This window comes from Hipposideros armiger, unplaced genomic scaffold (genome assembly GCF_001890085.2).
Source record: "Hipposideros armiger isolate ML-2016 unplaced genomic scaffold, ASM189008v1 scaffold_33, whole genome shotgun sequence".
In the NCBI taxonomy this organism is placed as follows: domain Eukaryota; kingdom Metazoa; phylum Chordata; class Mammalia; order Chiroptera; family Hipposideridae; genus Hipposideros; species Hipposideros armiger.
In genome coordinates this window covers 4355118-4376038 of record NW_017731383.1, presented here as the reverse complement: position 1 = coordinate 4376038, position 20921 = coordinate 4355118, and the positions used below count along the sequence as shown (strand labels likewise).

The 20921-nt window shown below is 40.7% G+C and overlaps 1 protein-coding gene across 1 annotated transcript in view; it reads left to right on the top strand.

The window, feature by feature from the left end:
• Positions 1–20921, top strand: part of BAIAP2L1 (BAR/IMD domain containing adaptor protein 2 like 1) — a 72596-nt gene that overhangs the window by 25933 nt on the left and 25742 nt on the right. Inside the window, exon 3 of the mRNA XM_019637495.1 lies at positions 6114–6200. Within this exon, the coding sequence (XP_019493040.1) occupies positions 6114–6200 (87 nt within the window). The remainder of the gene's footprint in view (positions 1–6113; positions 6201–20921) is intronic.

Below are 20921 nucleotides of genomic sequence, written 5' to 3'. Positions count from 1 at the left end.
ATAGTGCAGGAAAGAGAAAACAAAAACTTGCACTAAAGCACCACCTACTGGAAAACAAAAGAAAGTACCCTACCTGCTGAATTGTTGAGAACAAAACTGTATCTAAACAAGAGAGTGCTACCTCAAATGCACAGACAGAGAAACAATCCACCCGATATCATGAACAATCAAGATAAAATGTGAGCATAGAAAGAAAATGAAAAGTCTCTGGAAACTAAATCAAAGTCATGGAAAACTGTGATTTAAATAACAGAGAATTCAAGATTGCAATTATGAAGACACTCAAGGATATACAAGAAAACTCAGAAAGGCAGTTCACAGAACTCATGAATAAAATTAGTGAAGAGAAAGAATACTTTACCAAAGAGATTGAAACTGTAAAAAAGAGCCAAACAAATTCTGGAGCTGAAGAACTCAATAAATGAGATGAGGAATGCATTAGAGAGCATTGGAATAGAGTAGTCCAGATGGAAGAGAGAATTAGTGACCTCAAAGATAGAAACCTAGAAATGACCTAGGAGGAAGAAGAGAGAACTAAGTTTAAGAAAATGAAAGACCTCTACAAGAACTATCAGACTACATTAGAAAGAGCATCATAAGGATAATAGGTATATCAGAGGGAGAAGGGAACGGAGAGCCTACACAAATAATTGCTGAGAACTTCCCAGGCCTATGGAAACAACTGGAATTTATAATAGAGGAAGCTAACAGAATACCTAACTATTGGGTTGTCGGAAAAGTCATGACGTATTTTGTCTGTTTTCAGAGGTCATTTATTTATATAAAGAACAAAGATCAATCAATGATATATTGCCCGTTTTGTTCGATAACCTTTTGCCATCTTTCAGTGAGCTTCATAATTCCTCATTCGTAGAAGGACCTGTCTTTATTTGCGAAAAACTGAACAAAGTGCTGATTTACAGCTTCATCTGAATTGAACGTTATACCACACAAGGAGTTTTGAAGAGAGGGAAACAAGTGGAAGTCTGATGGCACAAGGTCAGGCGTGTACGGTGGGTGTGGCAACACATCCCATCCAAGCTCTAATAATTTTTGACGGGTGATCAAACTTGTGTGTGGTCTCGCATTGTTGCGATGGAACACAACTCCTTTACAGTGAACAAGCTCTGGACGTTTCTGGATGATGGATTCGTTCCAACTGTCTAATTGCCAACATTTGAATTGATTGTTTTGTTCCTTGGTAGGAGCTCGAAAAACACGAGATCTTTAAAATCCCACCACATGGGGAGCAAACCTTCCTTTGATGAATGTCTGCTTTCCATGTTGTTTGAGGCTAATCATCACGTTGGGACCAGGCCCGTTTGCGCACCACATTGTTGTAAACAATCACTTCTCATCACCAGTTATCAGTCGCTTCAAAAAAGGATTGTTTTTCTCATGTTTAATGAGCATATTGCAGATGTTTATATGCGCCATCAAATGAACTTCTTTGAGTTCATGCAGAACCCAAATATCAAGATTGCTTACGTATCCCAGCTTCTTTGAGTGGTCGTGAACACTTGAATGATGGATATTCAATGTTTCTGCAATCTCTCATGTCATGTAACGTGGGTTTTACTCAATCAATGCCTTTATTTTGTCGTCATCAACCTCGGTGGGCCTCCCTGACCAAGGAGTGTCGTTGAGATCAAAATCACCAGCATGGAATTTCATGAACCATCATTGACACTGACATTCTTGTAGAGCATTGTCACCGTAAACTTTATGCAACTTTTCACAAGCTTGACACGCGTTCTTCCCTTTATGGAAGTAAAACAGTAAAATATGGCAAAAATGCACACTTTGGTCTTCCATCTTCAACTTGTAAAATCTCCAGAGCTCAACCAATTTTTTTTTTTAAGAATGAAGCTAGAACTGTCAGCTGTCAAATAGCAATAACATAGATGCGAATGACTCTAGACTTCCAAAAATGAACTAGTGCCACCTGTTCCAAACATGCATCATGATTTTTCTGACAACCCAACATATTAAAGCAATAAGACCTTCTCCAAGGCACATGTTATTCAAACTGTCAAAAATTAATGACAAAGAAAAAATTCTCAAGGCAGGCGGGGGGAGATTGTAACCTACAAAGTAAACCCCTCCTAGGTCATTTCTAGGTTTCTATCTTTGAGTTCACTAATTCTCTCTTCCACCTGGACTGCCCTATTTCCAATGCTCTCTAATGCATTCATCATCTCATTTATTTTTTCAGCTCCAGAATTTGCTTCCTTTTTAGATTATGATCAGATTTCTCAGTAGAAACATGACAATATGGGAGAGAGTGGAAGGAAATGTTCGAAATATGGAAAGAGAGGAACCATCAGCCAAGGATAATATATCTAGCAAAGTTATCCTTTAGCTATGAAGGAGAAATAAAAGTTTTTCCAGACAAACAAAAGCTGACAGGATTTGCCACCATAAGATCTGCATTACCAGAAATGTTGAAAGGAGCTCTTCCACTGGAAACAAAAAGACAGAAGTATATGAAACTTTGAATAGATGATTAACAGAAGCAGGAAACTGCCAAGACAAAAGTATATAAAACTTTGGATAGATGATTAACAGAAACAGGAAACTGCCAACCTACTTCAAAATAGGTTATAAAACACTCAGTTGTAACATGTGAAGGGGAAGGGCATTAAAAATGACTATTCTGCAATTTCGTAATGAATGCATAACATAAAAGGGAAAATTTGTGACAAAATAGTAACAGGAGAGGAGGTAAAGGGCTGAACAAGTACAGGTAAATGAAGATAAGAGGCAATTGGGAGAAAAAGAACTATTATATGTATGAGATATTTTATACAAGCCTAATAGTAACCACAAAGCAAAAATCCAGAGCTGAGACACAAAACAAAAAAAGAGGAAACAGAAAAAATAATAGAAAACCACCAAACTGAAATAGCAGCTAGAATCATAAGGGAAAAGAAACAATGGCGATACAGAGCAACCAGAAATCAGAAAGATTAAATGGCTGTAGTAAGTCCTCCTTTATTAATAATTGCCTTAAATGTAAATGGACTGAACTCACCAATCAAAAGGCACAGTAGTGGGATGGATTAAAAAACAAGACCCAACTACATGTTGCCTGCAGGAGACTCATCTCAGTTCCAAAGAACACAGGCTCAAAGTGAAGTGGTAGAAGATAATACTTTAAGCAAATGGACTCACTCAGGAAAAAGAGAAAACACTCAAATAAAATAAAAAATGAAAGAGAAGTTACTGTGGACACCACAGAAGTACCAAGGATTATACAAGAATACTATGAAAAGCTATATGAAAAAATATATATCAACAACAAAAAAACAAGCAATCCGATTAAAAAATGGGCAGAGGATGTGAACAGACACTTTTCCAGGGAAGACATACAGTTTGCCAGCACATATATGAAAAGATGCTCAACATCACTAGTTATGAGGGAAATGCAAATCAAAACCACAATGAGATACCACCTCACACCTGTTAGAATGGCGATTATCAATAAGACAAGAAATAAGTGTTGGTGAGGATGTGGAGAAAAGGGGAACCCTCACACACTCCTGGTGGAAATGTGAATGGGTGCATCCTCTATGGAAAACAGACTGGAGGTCCTCAAAAACTTAACAATAAAGTTACCACATGACCCAGCAATCCCTCTTCGGGACACCCAAAAAATTAGAAAACACTCATAAAGATATGTGTACCCCTATGTTTATTGTAGCATTAGTCACAATAACCAAGACACAAAAACAACCTAAGTGTCCTTTGACAGGTGACTGGATAAAGACGATGTGGGTACATACAAGCATATACAGTGGAACACTACTCAGCCATAAAAAACTCAATGAAACTGCCATTTGTGACAACATGGTTGGATCTTGAGAGTATCATGCAAAGTGAAATAAGTCAGAAGGAAAAGGACAAGAACCCTATGATTTCACTCATGTGGGCTATAAAACAAAAAGCGACAAGTGGACAAACTCATAGATACAGACAATAGAGTGGTGCTTTCCAGGGGGAAGGTAGGTAGGGGAGGATGAAGAGGGTAAAGGGGGTTAAATAAATACATGGTGATGGAAGGAAACTAGACTTTGGGCGGTGAGCACACAATATAGCAGACAGGTGTCGTATTATAAAGTTGTATACCTGCAATTTATAAAATGTTTTAGCTAACGTTCCCCCTCCGAATTAAATAAATAAATAAAGGGAAGCATTATGTTTCATTCCTTAAAACAAGAAGTGGGGGCCGAAATTGTGAAAACATTATTTTATTCCTTATTTTGGATAAATTATATAGTTTTTCATGTTAATTCAACTTTATCATAAAAACAAGGATATTTTACTAGACTGAGAAGGTCAAATAGTTTTAAACATAAGTCAACAGTTAATGAAAATTTTTGATTGAATGTGTGGGTTCAAACCAAAAATTTTGTTTAAATATTGTGTAATCCTGTATACCATTCTCCCACTAATTTTCTTTTCAGTTTATCAGTACCTTGCAATTTAAAATCTTCATACTAAAATTTTGCATATATTAACTTGACAGTTTACTGGCTACAAACCTGTTTTTAGGTGGAGTCATCTCTTTCTCAGTTTTAACTGAGGCCAAAGAATCAAAAAGCACCATAATTTAGAACTGAGTAAGTACATTAGCTGGAGTTGGGTGCACTCCCTCTGACTTGCCACTGACCTTGGGAATGTCCCCAAATATCTCCACTCCACTCCCCTTCATGACACAGGTTGATACCATCACCAACCCATATCTTAATGTTGTCAGCTAGAACAACTTAAGTAATGATTTGGAAAGTCTACATAAATGCTACTTGTTATTGTTCTTTTTTATAATTATACTTTAAGGTTATCCACAGTCTTATGAAATAACTGTATAGGAGAACATTATATTTCCTAAACTTGTATACATATATAGTAAAAACCATAACTTTTATAATTTTTAATTCTGTAAGAAATGCCAAAATGGACTGATTTGTCATGAAAATACTACTTTTTTGGCCTGTAATATCTTTAGCTGGACTTGTACATTAATTTATCCTATGACAACCTCCCACACACACCTTTTTTTATATGTTAAATGCCTTTTTTAATCCACCTGTTAAAAACAATACCCATTATAAATTGAGGCAGAAAACTTTGTTGTAGAGCGAAAGTGGGAGTTGGCATAAGCGACTTGCATTTGTTTGTCCATTGCTGACGCTGTTAGGGCATTTTCTAGATGACCATCCTTTGTTTCAGAAAGAATAGCTAGCTTGCCCAAGGGGAGGCCACATCGTTAGAAGTAAAGGTAGAATTTAAATCCAGGTCTGTCTTGCCCCTGACTCCCCTCTACCTCTCACCCACCCTCCCACCCCCTGCAAAAAAAAGAAAGAAAAGGAAAGGAAAAACGAATCAAAATCCAGATTTCTGTAACTTATAATTTAGTCCTCAGAATCAGTTTGAAAGGGGAAATACTATTTTTAAGATATTTAGAATCCAACTTGTATAGCAATAGAAGTTTTTCTTGTCTCTGCCAAAAAGGTGGAGTGGGGGAAGTAGAGCATTAAGTTATTTTTCAGGTAATTCTGTTGTTTTTTTGGAAGGATAATGTATTGCAAATTTCATGGATTTTGCCCCCCCCCCCCCCCCGGGGCACAAGTATGTTGTTTGTGTCTCAGAATGTCTTTTTCAATAGAAAAAGTGAAAATGCCATTGAAGGACCAGGTTCTTAGGCCATCCCACACAAGTCCCTCTAAATAGAATCCAGCAGACCTGTATTGCCGTAAGAATCACAGCACGGAAAAGATTGTTTTGCCTGGATGGATGTGTTCCCAGCCCTAATTCAATGTTAGGAACACATCCACTCTGGAGCCGGCATTAGGAGCAGGCAGGGCCTTCTCTAGACTTCTAGGGCCTGCTGCCGAGGTTCCCCAGGGCCGGTCTGAGGCAGGCGAGGACCCCATGGGGAACTGCAGTGGAGGGACTCCTGCCCCCGCACAGCCGTCAGGCACAAGCCCTGCCTTCTGAGAGCCATGCTTGCTGCAGCCAGAAGGGACAGAGATGTTTGGGAGAAAACCTCTGTGTCGTTTCCGCCTTTCCTTATCTAAGTCATAATTTTGTGTGTCACCTTCCCTGTCTAGCTATGATCCTGGCGGGAAAAGCCTACTACGACGGAGTGGCCAAGATCGGTGAGATTGCCACCGGGTCCCCCGTGTCCACTGAGCTGGGTGAGCTGACTGTCCGTGATGTATAAACTTAACGTGAGCCGCGGTTTCGGGGCCTTTCATCCTGTGGGTGCCTATAGGAACACGTGGAGTGGCCTGGTCCAGAACGGAAAGGAGAGCTAGCCCGGCATTCCGGTTCGTTAACCCAGCACCAGTTTGCTCACTTCTGGGACGACCGAGTTCACGGAGGCCTGTCGAAAGTGGAGGCTTAGTTAGAGGGCAGGCCACGGCCAGTGCCCGGCCTCCCTGCTCCCTAGGAACTGGGCTTGTGTTCTGAGCTTGGGCCCACCTCTTCCTGGGCTCCCTGCAGCACAAAGCCAGCCCAGGGAGCTTTGACCTACATTCTAACTGAAGGAGAATGGTGCGCCGGGCCTCCCGGCTCTGCAGCGTTTCCTGTGACTCACCTAGCAGAAAGCCGGAGTCCTTTACGTTCTGTCCTTGGCTCTTGCCGCTTCCACAGTTGCTCTCAGTTGCAATTTTTCCGGTTTTGCTGGTATGAATTGGTCTCCTGTGCACACACGGAGGGCAACCACGCCCCGGGCAGTGCCAGCTGCAGAGGGAATCTGGGTTTCTCCTTACAGAGCCAGTTCCGTGTACCATCATCTCCTAAGGGGGGAAAGGTCATTTTTTTTAAATAGCCCCACACATAACCATCGTTTTTAAAACTTGATGAATGTGTTTAGTTTTACAAAGGGTAAAATTCCTGGCTTCAAAATGTTTGTTATAATTTGGAAGGTTCAGAAAACCAGAGGAAAAGATTGGTAAAGTGTATGTCTAAAGAAACATGGGCCTGTCTCCAATTAAAAAGTGGAAAAGGAAGCAGAGGAGGGCTACAGGAGCATGCGTTTAAGGTTCAAGTAATTCACACCATTTCTAAATGAAGTGTCTTGGGGGCTTTCACCATTGCTTGGAAAACTCTTAACTGACCCATAAAAGTGGAGGAACAAATCTGAGGTGTGAGGACAGCGCTGAGGTTGGAGGCTGGGCTGCTGGGTGTGACGTGGAGCTGCGTGCGTGCTCATTAACATTCTCGGACAGGTTCTGTATTTGGAGAGTTTTTATAAAGAGTCTTAAAAACCTATAGACAAAACCTAAGCCTGATGTGATGCTGTGTGATGAGTAAGTCAGTACTGCTATATTTAATAGAATCAATTACATGCAAAAAATTTTTCAAAACCCTGACTCGTGTACTGTTGTTGGTGCCATAACGTCTGCATGTTCTGGCAGGGACTGAGGTAGAGTAACTCTGTGCTAATAAGCAGGGTCAATTTAATAAAATACACGCTGCGTTATATAGACAGAAGAAGATAGTAAAACTTGGGACATTGGAGGGGTGGCCGAGATGATTATAGGGTTCCAAAAACTAGGACTAAATGAAAAAGAAGCATCTTGTTTGTGTCAGGCGTGGGGGGGATTTTACATTACAGCTGGTGGTGCTCTGACTCAGTGTCATTCAGTTTGACGTTTTTTATGTTTTATGGTTCTTGCCACTGTTTAAATAAGACTTCTGTTCCACGCCTTATTTTATTCAGCTGTGAGTTCATAATGTTGAATTAGCTATTTCCACAGCAACCGTGTTGTTATAAACACAAGCTTAAGACTTCAGTTTCAATAAGGAAAATGTTGCAATGGTGAAGTTTCTTTCATGTGTGTATGTATTTAGTCAGAGGGAATAGAAATAACTTATGTTGTGTTTTATTTTTGTTTCAAATTGTCCTTTTGCTATATTCTCTATCTCATATAGTTACCAATTTTCTACTCATTTACAGCAACTCTGTGGTAGCATGGCATCCTAGTAAGAGGATACCTAATACTAACTTTTTGATTTGCTTAGTTTTTTTTTATTTTGTTGTTAAAGTTTAGACTGAAATACTACCCTGTATCTGTTTGAATTCCCTGTATGGAAGAATAGTGGACAATTCATAGAAAAAAAGAGAGACCTAAGGTAGATTGTATTTTTCTCATTTTTCAAGAAGATTTTATTGTCTAGTTACTCTTGGTATTGGTGTTCATAACTTTGTTATGAAACGTATGTTATAAATCCCATCTGACAATACTGAAGGGGAATTACATATGTGAAGATCATGAATCATTTCAAAATTTTCATGCCTTAAGAGTATTGTCTCTGAAAAACATTTGTTTTCCCACATAAAAAAATCTATAGTTTAAAATTTTTCAATTTAAAAATATTGCTCTAGGAGTAAGAGAAAGGGACGCTGAAGGACTCTATTTCTAAAACGTTATAAAAGTAGATTTTATGTTAATGTCGAATTAAAATATTTTTAATGTTGCTATAGGATACATAACCTTTTTCATTTCATACATATTTTTACATGAAACGTGCATTATGTTCTGATACTTTTGTACTTTGGAAGGTAGGTGAAGAAAATACACTCTGGGTAGAATATGTACTTAGTTCATAGAAATTTATAGAGAGGATTCAACTTGGAAATTTCGCCAAATCCATTATGAGTGTCATTCAGGCTGGCGGAGCTGAGCATTTCAGCCTGGTCTCCATAAGGCGGGGCAGGAAGCTAGAAGCTGGAGGAGAACGCGGACGAGCCGTTTACTTCCTGTCTGTCTTTTGGACGGGCCTCGAGTGGGGCGAAGCTGCAGCAGTGCCATCTCTAGCTTTGGGTGTTACCCTTTTCATATCCCGCTTTCAGCATCCGCTCATCCAATGATATGTGACTACTGTAAGATACTTTTTGCCCGAAAGTAACGAAATACCCAGCTAATAGTGGTTTAAACAATGAGGATGTTTGTTATCCCACATAAGAAGGCTGTTGTTAATTTTCTTATAATGTTTTTATAACAGCTTTATTGAAATAATTAAGATATAGTACAATTTGCCCATTTAAAGTATACAGTTCAGTAGTTTGTAGTATGTTCACAAGGTTTTCAATAAATTATCATCACAATTAACGTTAGACTATTTTCATCACCCCAAGAATAAATCCCATGCCCATTAGCAGCCATTTCCCATTCACCCCCAACTCCAGCCATACGCCACCATCAACATATTTTGTCTCTATAGATTTGGTTATGCTGGGCATGTCATATAAATGGAATCACACAATATGTGATCTTTTGTGACTGGTTTCTTTCACTTAGTGTAGAGATTTCAAGGTTCATTCATGCTGTAGCATGTATCAGTACTTGTCTTTCTCTTGGTTGTGTATTTAAGAGTGGAATTGCTGCTCACATGGTAACTCTAAATTTAACCTTTAGAGGAACTGCCTGACTTTTTCAAAGTGAAGGCACCGTTTTACATTCCCACAGCAGTGTGTGAGAGTTCCCGTTCCTCTACACCCTTCTCATCACTTGTTATTGTCTCTTTTTTATTATAGCCATCCTAGTGAGTGCGAAGTAATATTTCATTTCGGATTTGATTTACATTTCCCTAGTGACTGATGACATTGAGCATCTTCTTACATTCTTATTGGCCTTCGCTCATCTTCTTTGGAGAAATGGCTATTCAGATCCTTTGCTCATGTTTTACTGGGTTGTCTTTGTATTATTGAGATTGCAGATTAACTTTTAGTAAAGTTTAGTTTTTATGCTTTAATTCCTTTTTATCATTTCTGCAGTAGTTCCATTGCTTGAAGCTCTTGAGGGTCTAATTCTGCTTGATGCTGTTCTTGTGCCCCTTGATTCTCATTCATGAAGGAGCCTTCCTGTAAGGGTTTTATTGGCATCTTGTGGCTCCTCTTCATGCTGGGCTCATCTATGGAGGCATTGCAAGTCACCAAGAAATGCAAAGGAGAAATGCCAGGCAACGGTGGGGCTCCTCTGATTTAATTAATATAGTTTACTTCTTAGAAACTAAATAGTTGATGTAATATGACTTGCCTTTTGATAAAAATTCTCATAACATATTTAGGAGTTCTACAGGTTTTGCAGGGGGAGGTGACTCAGACTTTATGGAAAATACTTCAATGTAAATATCCAAAATTTGTAAGTTATTTAATTACCTGAAAGTTAAGAAATAATAGCAGATTTTAGTTTTCTATAAATCTTGCAGATACATACCCTTCCCCCAAAAAAGTCATTTCCTGATCATTTTCTCTTGAAAATAAAAGGTCCTTTATGAATAATCTGTTCTCCCATTTAGAGAATATACAGAAAATGTGTCATTGCTTTTTTCAACTGTAATTAAAAGTGATAGGAAAATATTAATGATTCAAGAGAAATACCAAATTCTAGTCACTTTTATGCTGAATGCTCTCAACCACTTGAAGATTAAGAATTGGCATATATTTTGAAGTCCCTTTCAAATTCATTTTGCTGAAGCATCACCTTGTATCAGTTGTGCCTTAACTGCCAGGTCTAACAAACTCGAGCCAGGGGGCTGGCCAGCACCTGTTTGTAAATAAAACTTTACTGGCACGCCGACATGCCCATTGATTGGTTCGTGTGTTGTCTAGGGCTGCATTCAGGCCACAGTGGCAGAGCTGAGTGGTTGCAGCAGAGAAGTTTGACCCATAAAGCCCCTTAACCCAATGGTGGAAGACCGTTAGTGTCATACAATTACTTAAATGTGAGAACTGAGTGATCTTGGGAGGGATTCGATAGCCTTTTCTCCAAAGAAAAAGCAGTTCCTCAGCACGTGCTGTCTGGTTGGGTTTAGCATATATTCTCAGCATGAATCTAACCACCACAGCCAGAAGAAGGTCAAGAGCATAACCCTCCTGCCTTGTTGGGAGGCATGAACAAACAAATGAAAAACCAGAGCTCTGTAGTCAGGATTTGGCAGGTAAAATATTTTAATCTGCTGTGTTTAACTGTTAAATAATAAGCCACATGAATAATTGATGTGACTCAGGTTGTCAGGGTGTGTTCCTGTAGTCACACACATAAATCTTTATCACATACACAGCTCAGCTCAAGGAACAGTACTTGTTTAAAAGAGAAAACTGAAATTTATGTGAAACTTCCAGTTTTGTCCCTAAATCAAACAACATTTATTTTTAAAAACTTAGAACATATTGAAAAGGTAGAAAGGAAAAACAGAAATGGTCAGGGGAAAATGTTTTGGCAAAATATTTCAAAGAAACTTTGAACCTGTTTTAATGTCTTTAAAGCATAGAAAAATAAAGCTTGTTCTCATTTATTTCTCAAGGAATAACAGGAGACTTTCTTTGGGAGTTTACAAATTTGCTTTGAGGTCCTGACAGCTCACCGTTACGTAAATTATAGTATGTTATTTTGTTCCAGTTTAGTCAGCTATTACATTATTTTGAGTCATTATTAAATTGTTTGGGCCAGGTTCTTAAATTGGGCATAAAACAGAAGGTTTTTATCCCCTCACCACCAGGGAATCTGGAAAATCATAGGTTTTCTTTTGTTATTGATAGAATGTTTATAGGTCATGCAGTTTAAAAAAATATATTTATTATGGTTTTGCCTTGTTGATACTCAAAACCCAACCTGACAGTCTTAGGTCTTAAGAACAGGGAAAAAAATCTTAAATATTTTAAAAGAAATGTTATGAATTCACAAAAATGTTACAAATCTATTCCTAAGGTCTAGATAAAGGGAAAGAATTCATACCAGAGTGGATGGGAGAGCTAACCTGAGCCAAAGCAGTTATTATTGACCAAAACCACTTAACTTTTAGTCGAAAGTTTGGTTCACTTTAAACAGATTAAAATCCTTCCCACAAAAATAGGAAACAGTCAATAGGGAATTCATTTTATTTGCTAAACAATAGTACCTGCTCTGTGCCAGGCACTGTTCTAAGCACTTTACAAATATTGATTCCTGCACTTACCATCATAGCCCTCTGATGCACATACTATGATTTCCATTTTACAGATGAGGAAACCGGGGTTCAGAGAGAGTAAGTAACTTGCTGAGGTCACCTGCAAGCTAATAGCTAGTTAATTTGATCAAGGCGGTATGCCAGCTCTGTGGCCTCTCATGCCAATTTAATTTTCTGTATGTCAGTAAGATGTGCTTTTTCTGATGTGCTTTATTGTGTAGCAGTCAAGATTATCGTGCCCATTAGGACTCAGCAGATAAAAGGGGCGTTAAATAGCAACCATCATATAGTCTGAACTGATTTTGCATGTGTAAGTCTGTATTTTGTGATTCCTTCTCTCAAATTTTAAATGTGCAAATGATGTACTATGAGTAGTAAAAAACTGCAGATGTAAAAAAGCCGAGTTGTCAAGTCATGATTAGTCAATTTAACATTTAATGCTTCCTGATTGCATGATAGGCACATCCTGAATGTAAATCCAATACATCATTGCCTATTTTTCATTAGATTTTATTGTGCTTGCCCATTCTCTTAAATCTTTGAATTTTGAAGTGTGTGAAGAGCAGATTATCTTGGTTAAACCCACTTTTCACCTTTATTCAAATTGGTCTTTTTCTCCTTGAAGGATATTGTGTGTCCTGCCAGCTCAAGATGGGGACAGTGTAGGAGTCCTTGTTCTCATGCTCTTGGCCACAGCGACTGCACAGGCTGAAGTGAGAGGTGGTGGCTCAGGGGACCCTTGGGCTCTGCCTTATCACTGCCACCGTCATTATTCCCGAGAGCTGCTCACCTCCTCTTACTAATGTGCAGTGTCTCCCTCTCCGTGGCCCTGTACTAGGCCTTAACTTATGTGTCTGAAACAAAACCACCAAGTTCTACACAAAGAGAGGAGGGAAAGGGCTTGGAAGCATGCCACAGAAGTGGCTCTGGTCTGATGCACAGGAAACACAAAGGGCTGTGGCCCCTGTGACGACAGGCTGAGAAAGAAGCATGACTAAGTAGAAAGGGGAGGGACATGCCTAAGACAGGTGTAGGTGGAATCGTGAGTGATTCAGGCCTGGCTTGCCACATGCTTCCAAGCACCACGGGGAGAGTGACAGCCTGGGCTGGGCCTAGGTAGGTTCCTTGTCGTGCAGGTGGGATTCTGAAAGTTTGGGGAGTAAATGCCCTTCTTCACGTGCTCATTCCTGTTCTGGATGACTTAACAAAATTATGAAAAGAACGTCAGCAGCCATTAGCGAAATGCAAATCAACACCACAAGGAGACTCCACTGCATACCCAACAGAGCGGCTCTGATTAAAAAGACAATGTCAAGTGTTGGCAAAGACAGAGAGCAATTGGAACCCTCATACACGCTGGTAGAAATGTAAAATGGAGCAGCTGCTTTGGAAAAGAATCTGCCAGTTCCTCAAAATTTAAACACAAGAGCTACCATATGACCCAGCAATTCCATTCCTTAGATACTACTCAAGAGATATGAAACATATGCCCACATAAAATCTTAGCACTGTACAATGGCCAAAAGGTGGCAACAACTGGAAACAAACATTTGGCAGCTGTGAATGGATAAACAAAATATAGTATATTCATACACTGGAATATTATCCAATCAAAAAAGAGTGAAATACTGATACCTCCTATCACATGGAAGAGCTTTGAAAACATGCCAAGTGAAAGAAGCCAGATTAAAAGGTCACATATTATATCATTCCATTGATATGAAATTTCCAAAGTCAGCAAATCCATAAGTGACAGAAAGATTGGAGGTTGCCGGGGGCTGGGGGCGGAGAGAATGGAGAATGACTGCTTAGTGGGTACAGACAGGTTTTCCTTTTGGGGTTGTGAAAATGTTTTTGAACTGGATAGTGGTGAGGCTGTACAACATTGTGAATGTACAAAATGTCACTATTGGTAAATTTATGTTATGTATCGAATTACAAAAATAAACAAAAAAATGTAAGTAGGCCACTTCTGAGGCGTTCCCAGTACGGATTATCCTAATTAATTCATACTAAATAAAATAGACATTGTAATAATTCAAAAGGCTAGTTGCACACGATTCCTAGCACTGTGGAAAAGGCAGGCAGCCCAGCGGCAATGTTGTTAACACCTAGTCCTGACCTTATTGTCCTCAGCTTTTCACCAGACGAGGGACCTGAAAACCTGAATTAGGGTCCGGGTTGGTCAGGAATCTTTTGGACAGTTTGCTCTGTGCCTTACAACTCATGCCACGTATGCTACCTCATAACCTCACCATAACCCCATGAAGAGTTGTAGCTGGCCCCAACCCAGTGCGAATAATGCGGTAAATGGATCGTGTTAACATCACTGGAAATACAGAACTCATTTACAGTCCTCTGAGGTGGGCGGCCCGATCTTTTAGCAGTGTCTGTTGTAGGAAGCTCCAGAGGCCAAGCTGGCAGCACTTATAACAAATGTGCCCTCTCTGCCCCGCTTAGCGAAACTTCCCGTGAGGCGAGCATGTGAAAAGTAGGCATATACTCCAGGAGGAGCCTAGAAATGTTTGTCGATCGACTGAATGAGTGTATCAGATAAGGGTATTGGGCTCTTGCATTCTGACTCTATGACCAGGCTTTTCTAGGCTCTCTCGAAACCATGGTTATCATTTACAGCATTAATAAACTTGGTCCCCTCCTTCATTTCAAGGTACCTACATTTCAAAGTACCTACAACGTAGTAAGGGAGATTATGAAAACGTATACATATATAGCTTTAATACAGGACCAAGTGCAAGAGTAAAAGGTACAAAGCCTACAGGATTTCACAGGAAGAGATGGCCACACCTGCCTGTAGGGTGGAGGGGATGGAGGACCCTCGGGGATGCTGTAATGTCCTGATGGTCAGCATCGGAGGTAGAAAGGGGGATGGTTTCTGGTGGAGGGAACAGATGGAGGGGATGGGATATTTTAATTTACCTGACATTTAGGACTCGTGGAGGGGATTGTGGGAGATAAGGGGCACAAATTAAAATTGGAGCCTTGTTATTTTGAGTGCAGGCTACAGATTCTGTGTTTGTATGTCTCATTTCAAGTTGAAATAAGAATTCATATTATTGGAACTGAAAGCTGTTGGGTTATTAAAAGCTGACTAATATTTTAGGAGCGTGGTTTCACAGATAACATAAAAATTACAAGGTGACTAAAGAGGCAAATAAATTAAATGGCAAACTCTTTACAACTAAGAACTGGGCTCAGAGTCCAAAATAAGTATTCCTGTAACTCTTGGGTGCAGTAAAGATCACATATATGCCTCAGGTGTTTATAGCTCAGATCCATGGCCGACATCAGCGGCTTCCATTGTTGTAACAACAGAATTTATGACATACCACGGTTTCTCTTTTCTCTGTATGTAAACATATAAATATGTATGTATACACACACATATATATGTATATGGCTAATATTTTAATCTTATTTCACTTTTATTCTCTACTCAGTCCTACCCAGCTTCCCATTTCATATTAATATTTTAAAATAACTTGTGAACTATACTTTCATTTTATAATGAGTATTAAAATATCCAAGTTTTTTAAAAAAATGAATACCTTTATTAAAAAATGAACCTAATAAACACAGTTTTATCTTTATTATTTTAAAATACCTGTGTTTACATGATTAAAACCTGTGGCTATATAAACTCTTTTGTATATGACTTTAAATTTAACATTCCATACATATTTCTTTGAATTCATAAATAATTCAATTACTCATCCCTCTTGATAGCTGTCTACATTTCACTTCTTTAAATTTTCCTCTGTTGGTCCTGAAGTGGAGTCCCTGTTCTGGCAAGAGGGTGAGCACCACGGTACTGGGATGAATACAGGGTTTCTTCTTACTCTTTTGAAAAATTGTCCCTTAACTGGAAAAAAAAAAAAAGTCATTCTATGGTTTTCTGAAAACACATAAAACCAAACATTCAGGGATTCCGGTAGTTTTCTTTCCTCACTTAAATCATAATATCCTCAATGCTCATTCAAATGAGCATCTGCTATCTGGTAGACATGGCACTAGTCACTAGGAAGAAATCAGTAGCTCAGAGTCCCTCTCGTGGGTGTTAAAGAAACCGGTCTATCTGCCAGGTAGCGATATGGTGAGGAGCCACTGAGATGGAGATGGGGCGGAGTGGGGCCGGTTTAGTGGAATTATCAGGGCCATGCAGGAGAGAGAGCCCATCAGGCAGATGTCTGGGGAGACCATTCCAGGGGAAGCTGGCAGTGCAAAGGCCCTGGGGCCTTCTGAGCTTGGGTAGCAAACAGTATGGAAGCCAGTCAGTTGAGGTGCAGCCAAGGATGGAAGAGAGTGGGAGGAGAGGAGGTCTTGAGGCAGAGCAAGCCCCAGGGTGGGGCCAGGTCATGTAGGGCCTTGTGGGTCACGGTAAGAATGTTGCCTGCGGTGGGGGTGGGGAGCCTCTGAAGGTTTTGAACTCTGGAGTGATGTGGTTTGACTTGCATTTTCAAAGGTTCTTCCTGGCTTCTATGCAAAGAGTAGACTAGAAGAGTGGAAACGGGGAGACTGGTTGGGAGGCGGTTCCTCCAGTCCAGGTGAGAAGGAATGATGTTTGCACTAGGAGCGGAGCGAGAGGCTGCGGGGCGTGCTGTGCATTGGTGTCAAGTCTGGAGACGGGCCGTGGTGGCGGCAAGTCAAGGTTCGCCTTCAGACATGTTAGGTGTGGGGTGCCTGTTAGACCCAGTGGGGATGTCGACAGGGCAACTGGAAATGTGAGTCCGGAGTTCACTGTGTGAACGTGTAGTTCTATATCCCTGTGAACAAGACGGGCCCTGTCTCACTTGCCCAAGGACACTGAAACTTAACACTCCATGCCCTGTGGCTCCCCTCAATCCGAAACCAACAATTACTGAGGATCACGGTGTGTCAGGTGCTTCACTCCTGTGTTCTCCTGTGATTCTCACCAGGTCCTAGAAGGGGCTGTTGATTGACATGTCCACCTTCCAGATGGACGTGGGGAGGCAGGGTGCAAATGGGACAGGGGAGGCCTCCTGTACCCAGCCCTCCCACCCAGGAACGTGCCAGTCAGAGTGGCAGCCCAGCCTTTTCCGAGCGCCCCTTCTCCAGTGTGAGTTGTGTATATGGCGGGCAGTGGCTTCCCTGCCGTTTGTAATAGGTAATCATCTTTTTATGCCTGCTTGGTTCCTTTCCGAAAGCAATTTTTAGTGTTTCAGAATTTCAGGCACATGAAGCCAGGTAGCCGTGGACCACTTTGTTTGACTTGGAGTTAGGTCACTTTGTGTGTCATTGAGCCATGCCAGGTGTCGGGGAGTGTTTTTCATGGCGTGCGGTGGGGAGTCAGTCTTACCACTTTGGTTTTACTTCCTGCCTGACCCAAACACTCTGAGCTGAAATGGCTTCACCGACCAGGCCAGGCCAGGCCTCATCCAGTGCGTTCATGCCTCTGTGATACTGCCCAGCCCCTCGAGGTAGCCTGCTCCGTTTTAAAAACAGCACCAATAATTAAAGTATTATGGCTGGTGTTGAGTAGACGTTCCTTTCCCTGTAATTCACATGTACTGCGCATCATTCCGTCCTTGGTATCCCGTAGGGAAAAGCGCATTCCTCTCGTGCGGGATTTCTCTTCGCACATGTGAGCGAGGGTGCAGGGCAGTTAAGAGCACAGGCTCAGAGTCAGACAGGAGTCCACATTCCGGCCCCGGCACCTCTGGTGGTCGTACATGTACTGTACGTGCCTTGGGAAAATCACCTCAAAGCCTCCGTTTCCTCCTGTGTGTGACGAGGGTAATAGCTGTGTCCCTGTTAGGTTGTGAGGACCAAATGGGCCGTCTCTGTAGGGCGGTTGGCACAGCACTTGGCACAGAAAGAACGACCCCTCCCGGCTGTTGCTGCCTCTGAGGGCCCTGCAGTTGTCTGCTGGTGTCTTATCTTCCCTCTAAGGAGGACATGGGAGGACATTTGAACTGCAAAAACATGGAGTTATTTTTGTTCTTGTTCTGTTTCAGTAGTCAGTGTGGAGTAAGATATAATAAAACGGACACTAGATTGTGTGGCATCTGCCTTAAATTCACATAATAGTACTGCCCAGTATCCACATGGGGTGTGTGGTTTTAGATAAAAGGGATAAATGACCTTCTGGCTGAAAGGTGGGAGCTATAGCCCCATTTTATTTTGCGTGTTTAAACTTGTTCAATTAGAAATGGTTGCTTGAAAATAAGACAACAAAAAACCTTACCGGTAGTTCTTTTGAGAAAAACCCTTCACTTAAAATGTTCAGGATGGTTTAATTCAGTAATACTGAGCTGGAACTGTCTCGCAGTGCTTTCTGTACCTGGGCCTTGTCCCGTTTTAATATTTTTAAAGAACTTGTAAAATTTTCAGAGACAGCATTTTTAAGCTTAAATGGAAATGCCTCCAGTTAATTAGTGAGACCTTAAGGAATAACTAACTAGTTGTCAGTTTCATTCATTATTGACAGTACACCTGCTTCATATGTGTTAATGTCATGGTTGTATTTTAGCCTTAATCTACCAATCAATGAAAAAGGAAAATGAATAATTAATGTTAACTTGCCTCACTTGATATAATAGCTTGTAGAAAATTTGTAATCTTTTAATGCTGTATTTTACATTCATCTATAAAGAAAACAATCACTTGTGATCTGTGTATGGATGTAAAATTGATGAATTATTTCTGTGTGATATATAATTGACACACGTGAATAAACTGACATTGTCCTTTTAGCTAAAATAAGAATAGTACATTAAAATCCTACTTGGGAAATATTTTTTCTTCATTGCAAATCCTGTATTTTGTTTAACTTGACAGCACTAGTGTACAGCAGGTAGGCTAAATCAGTTTAATCAGAAATGAAGTGGGTCATAAACATTCCATTTGCTTCCGGAATCAGTCTGTCAGCCCTAATGACAGGATCATCACGGAAGCCCGATCTCCGTGCTCTTCGACACAGCATTTGGTTATAATTGTCAGGGCATCTCCACTAGGTAGTACCGTGGGCATTGAGGGATCAGAGCTCTGATAGCGCCAGGCTGGCGCTTGCTCTCTCCCGCGCTGAAAAGACTGGATTTTAAACTATCCGGAATAATAAAGAAAAAAATTCAGAATATTTTCTTTTTAAAGCATTTCTTACACACAAGTTAAGAATTCATATGTCAGTCATACGGGATTTGTTGGTTTTCAATTATTCTTTTCTCAAACCTTGTTAAGTCACCCCCTTCTTAAAAAAGAAAAAAAAATGTTTACGGTTGCTGTCTCTTAACTACCTTCTTGATTTTTTATTTTCAAACTTCCCAAAATAAGTGATTTATACCAATGTTCTCCTTTCTGCCTCATCTCTTTTCCTTTCCCACTTTTTACCAGAAAGCTGGAGGCTGGAAGGAGTCGAACACAGTGTCTAGTGTGTCTGGCTCTTGGCACATTCCCCTTGTTAGGACACTTAATCCTCACAACGTGGGTTGCCAAGTGTCCAGCACTGAACCCACATAGTCTGCTAGTGTAGCTTCTTGTTTGGCAAAATGAAAATTTTGTAAACAAAAATGTCCCTTGTTTTTTTTAGAAAAGATTATCTTGTTTGTGGCTCAGGATCCCCTGAGACCAGACGTCGGCGTTACTAAACCTTGGTTAAATCAGAGCGGCCAGGAATGCAGGCTCCGAGGATGGACGCGGCTCCGCGTGGGTGCCGGGCCTGCCTGCGAGGCTGGCTCTGCCAGGCCTGGGCTCTCGGGCGGACGCCGGGCGCTCACACTCCAAATGCAGCCGCGGCCCGTGCTCCCCACAGAAGCCTGCCTCTTCCTCTGAGAACACTTGTTTCAGTATTGGGGGGAAGGACGGCAAGCTGAGAGCAGGCACTCCGGGTCAACGAAAGTAATTTTTCCTGTAGGAATGTCTGTAATAAATATCGTGTAGCAATAAAATCAGGTAACTGCAGATGCCGCCTTTGGTGGGTCAGGCTTTTGCAGGAGTTTTCTTTTCCTGCCGTCACTGTACTTCTTTATGTTCTGTTTCACTGCACTCACCCCTTCGTTTGTTTGTTCAGCGTATTTATTGACCAGACTTGTAAGGCCTGTGGTGTGCCAGGCAAGCACTGCAGCACACTGGTAACTGGGAGCCAGGTCAAGTTTGTGCCCATGGGTAACTTCCAGAAACACGGAGACTGCATCTGTTTTCCACCTAGCAGGGCGCTGGTTCCTAATTGCTGTTCGTTTCAGATGGCTGTTGCGTTGTTTGTTTTTTGTTTGTCTTTGTTGTTGTTGGTTAATAGACTATATTTTTTAGAGCAGTTACAGGTTTATAGAAAATTGAGAACTTACCCCGAGTTCCCACATTCACAGTTTCCCCTATTTTAACATCTTGCATTGGTGTGGTACATTTGTTACAAATGATAAACCAATATTGATACATTATTATCAACCAAAGTTCATCGTTTACATGAGGGTTTACTCTTTGCATTCTATGAGTTTTCACAAACGTTTCATGACTCATGATCATCGCAGTATCACTCCCTTTGTCTCTATAATTTTGCCATTTCCAGAATGTCATCTGGTTGGAATTGTATGTAGATTTTTCAGACTTCTTTCACTAAGCAACATGCACTTCAGCTTCCCCCATGTGTTTTTGTGACTTAGTTCATTTCTGTTTTATCCCTGAATAATATTCAGTTGTACAAATGGACCACAGTTTATCCATTCGTCTTGGTTGCTTCCAGTTTGGGGGCAATATGAATAAAGCTGCTAAAACATTCATATACAGATATTTCTGTGGACATAAGATTTCAAGTGATTTGGGTGACAACCTAGGAGCACAATTACTGGATTGATGGGAAGACTGTTTGCCTTTATAAGAAACTGCCAGACTGCCTTGCAAAGTGGCCACTATTTTGCACCCCCGCTAGCGATGAACGAGAGCTGCTGCTGCTCCCCGTCCTCGCCAGCATTTGGGGTTCTCGACTTCCT